The sequence below is a fragment of the Miscanthus floridulus genome, chromosome 9 (assembly GCF_019320115.1).
Source record: "Miscanthus floridulus cultivar M001 chromosome 9, ASM1932011v1, whole genome shotgun sequence".
Lineage (NCBI taxonomy): Eukaryota > Viridiplantae > Streptophyta > Magnoliopsida > Poales > Poaceae > Miscanthus > Miscanthus floridulus.
Genome location: NC_089588.1, coordinates 1,994,559 through 1,996,373, shown reverse-complemented (window position 1 = coordinate 1,996,373; position 1,815 = coordinate 1,994,559). Strand labels below are relative to the sequence as shown.

General features: G+C 50.0%; 1 protein-coding gene across 1 annotated transcript; it reads left to right on the top strand.

Moving 5' to 3' along the window:
- The first annotated feature begins 258 nt into the window (after positions 1-258).
- On the top strand, positions 259-915 carry LOC136484095 (uncharacterized). The gene has a single exon (XM_066481255.1). The coding sequence runs from the start codon at positions 259-261 to the stop codon at positions 913-915; it is 657 nt and encodes a 218-aa protein (XP_066337352.1).
- Positions 916-1,815: the final 900 nt, after the last annotated feature.

Below are 1,815 nucleotides of genomic sequence, written 5' to 3'. Positions count from 1 at the left end.
CCGGGGCAATGGGAACGACAATGGGGAGAGCCATGAGGCTCCACGTCTGGCTCCTCCTCCTCCGCCACCTCCACCTCCGATGACTCATGCGGAGATGTTGGCTGCTCGTCGCGAGTCAGCCCGTGCCATAGAACTGTTGGCACAGCCTTTGGGGTCTTCGCCCGTGGAGGCCACAGAGGCAATGGTGGGAACGGGGGTGGTGCCCGCGGTCCTGAGGGACCCTGCTCTTATCAGGATTTCTTAACGACACACCCACCCATGTTCACACTGACAGCTGAGCCTCTAAATGTGGAGTATTGGCTTCGCATTCTAGAGCAAAAGTTTCTGTTGCTCGCCGTAACTGATGAGCAGAAGGTGCGCTTTGCAGCACAACAGTTGTTGGGATCTGCATGTGCATGGTGGGATACATTCAATGCCATGCAGCAGGTGGATCATCGGGTGACCTGGCAGGAGTTCACTGCGGCATTCAGAGAGTATTATATTTCTGCTGGTGTTCTCAACAAAAAGTTGATAGAGTTTCTAGACCTTCAGCAAGGAAGCATGTCCGTGATGGACTATGTCAACAAGTTCAATCACTTGTCGCAGTATGCTGGGACTCATGTTGATACATATGAGAAGAAGAGAGACCGTTTTTACTGTGGCCTCTCTTGCATCTTACAGAAGGAGTTATATACACGAAACTATCAGACCTTTGGGGCGATGATGAATGCTACTATTGCCATGGAGGGCTTGCAGCATGACTCTCAGGCAGAATGGAAGCACAAGCGGATGGCTACTGGGTCTTCTAGTCACCACCAGGCACAGAAAGTGCAGGTTGTCAGGCGGGTGCCCTATCAATCTTCGGGCGAGCATTCATTTCGACAGCCTCATCTGTCTTTTCAGGCACCTTCCACTCTGTATCGTGCACCTACTTAGCAGGTGCAACACCAGCAACCCCAGGGACAATAGGTACCACCTCGTCTGGGGCAGGGGAACAAGCCTGGTGCTTGTTTCAAATGTGGCAAGGAAGGCCACTATGCCTGGGAGTGTCCGCAAAACCAGTCGGCCCAGTCTGCTCAGCCTTTAGCTAACTCCAGGCTAATCAAGCGGACAGTTATCAAGAAGAAAGTGCTAGTCAGTCGCTCTGGACAGGTTAATTTCATGGAGGCTGAGGGAATATTACAAAATGAACCGGTGATGGCTTGTATGTTCACTATTGATTCCCATCCAACTTATGTGTTGTTTGATTCTGGTGCATCACATTCATTCATGAGCTTGGGATTTGCACACCGGCACAATATACCTCTTATGGCTATACCTTTTGCCTATAGAATCAGTACTCTGGGTGCGTAGTTGTGCATTAATGCTCGGACGGACACAGTGGGCTTAGTATTAGACACTCATACTTACCGTCTCCAGTTCATGGTGCTGCCTGGGCAAGGCATTGATGCAATTCTGGGAATGAACTGGTTGCGTGTATATGGGGTAGTTTTGGATCTGGAGCAGAGAGTTGTTGAGTTACGGCTTCCTTCTTCTGAGCATAGGATGTCTCTTCTTATGCCCTCAGATCTAGTCTTACCTGTTGCTGCTCATGCTAAAGCTTCTCCTGATCTTACCTCTATTCCTGTGGTCTGTGAGTTCCTGGATGCTTTTCCTAAAGATCTACCTGGGTTGCCACCGGACAGAGATGTGAAGTTCTCCATTGAGTTAGATCCTGGCACTGCTCCTATCTCCCGACGCCTGTACCGCATGGCTCCAAAGGAACTGGCTGAAATGAAGAAGCAGTTGGAAGAGTTGTTAGAAAAAGGATTCATCCATCCTAGCTCTTCACCAGAG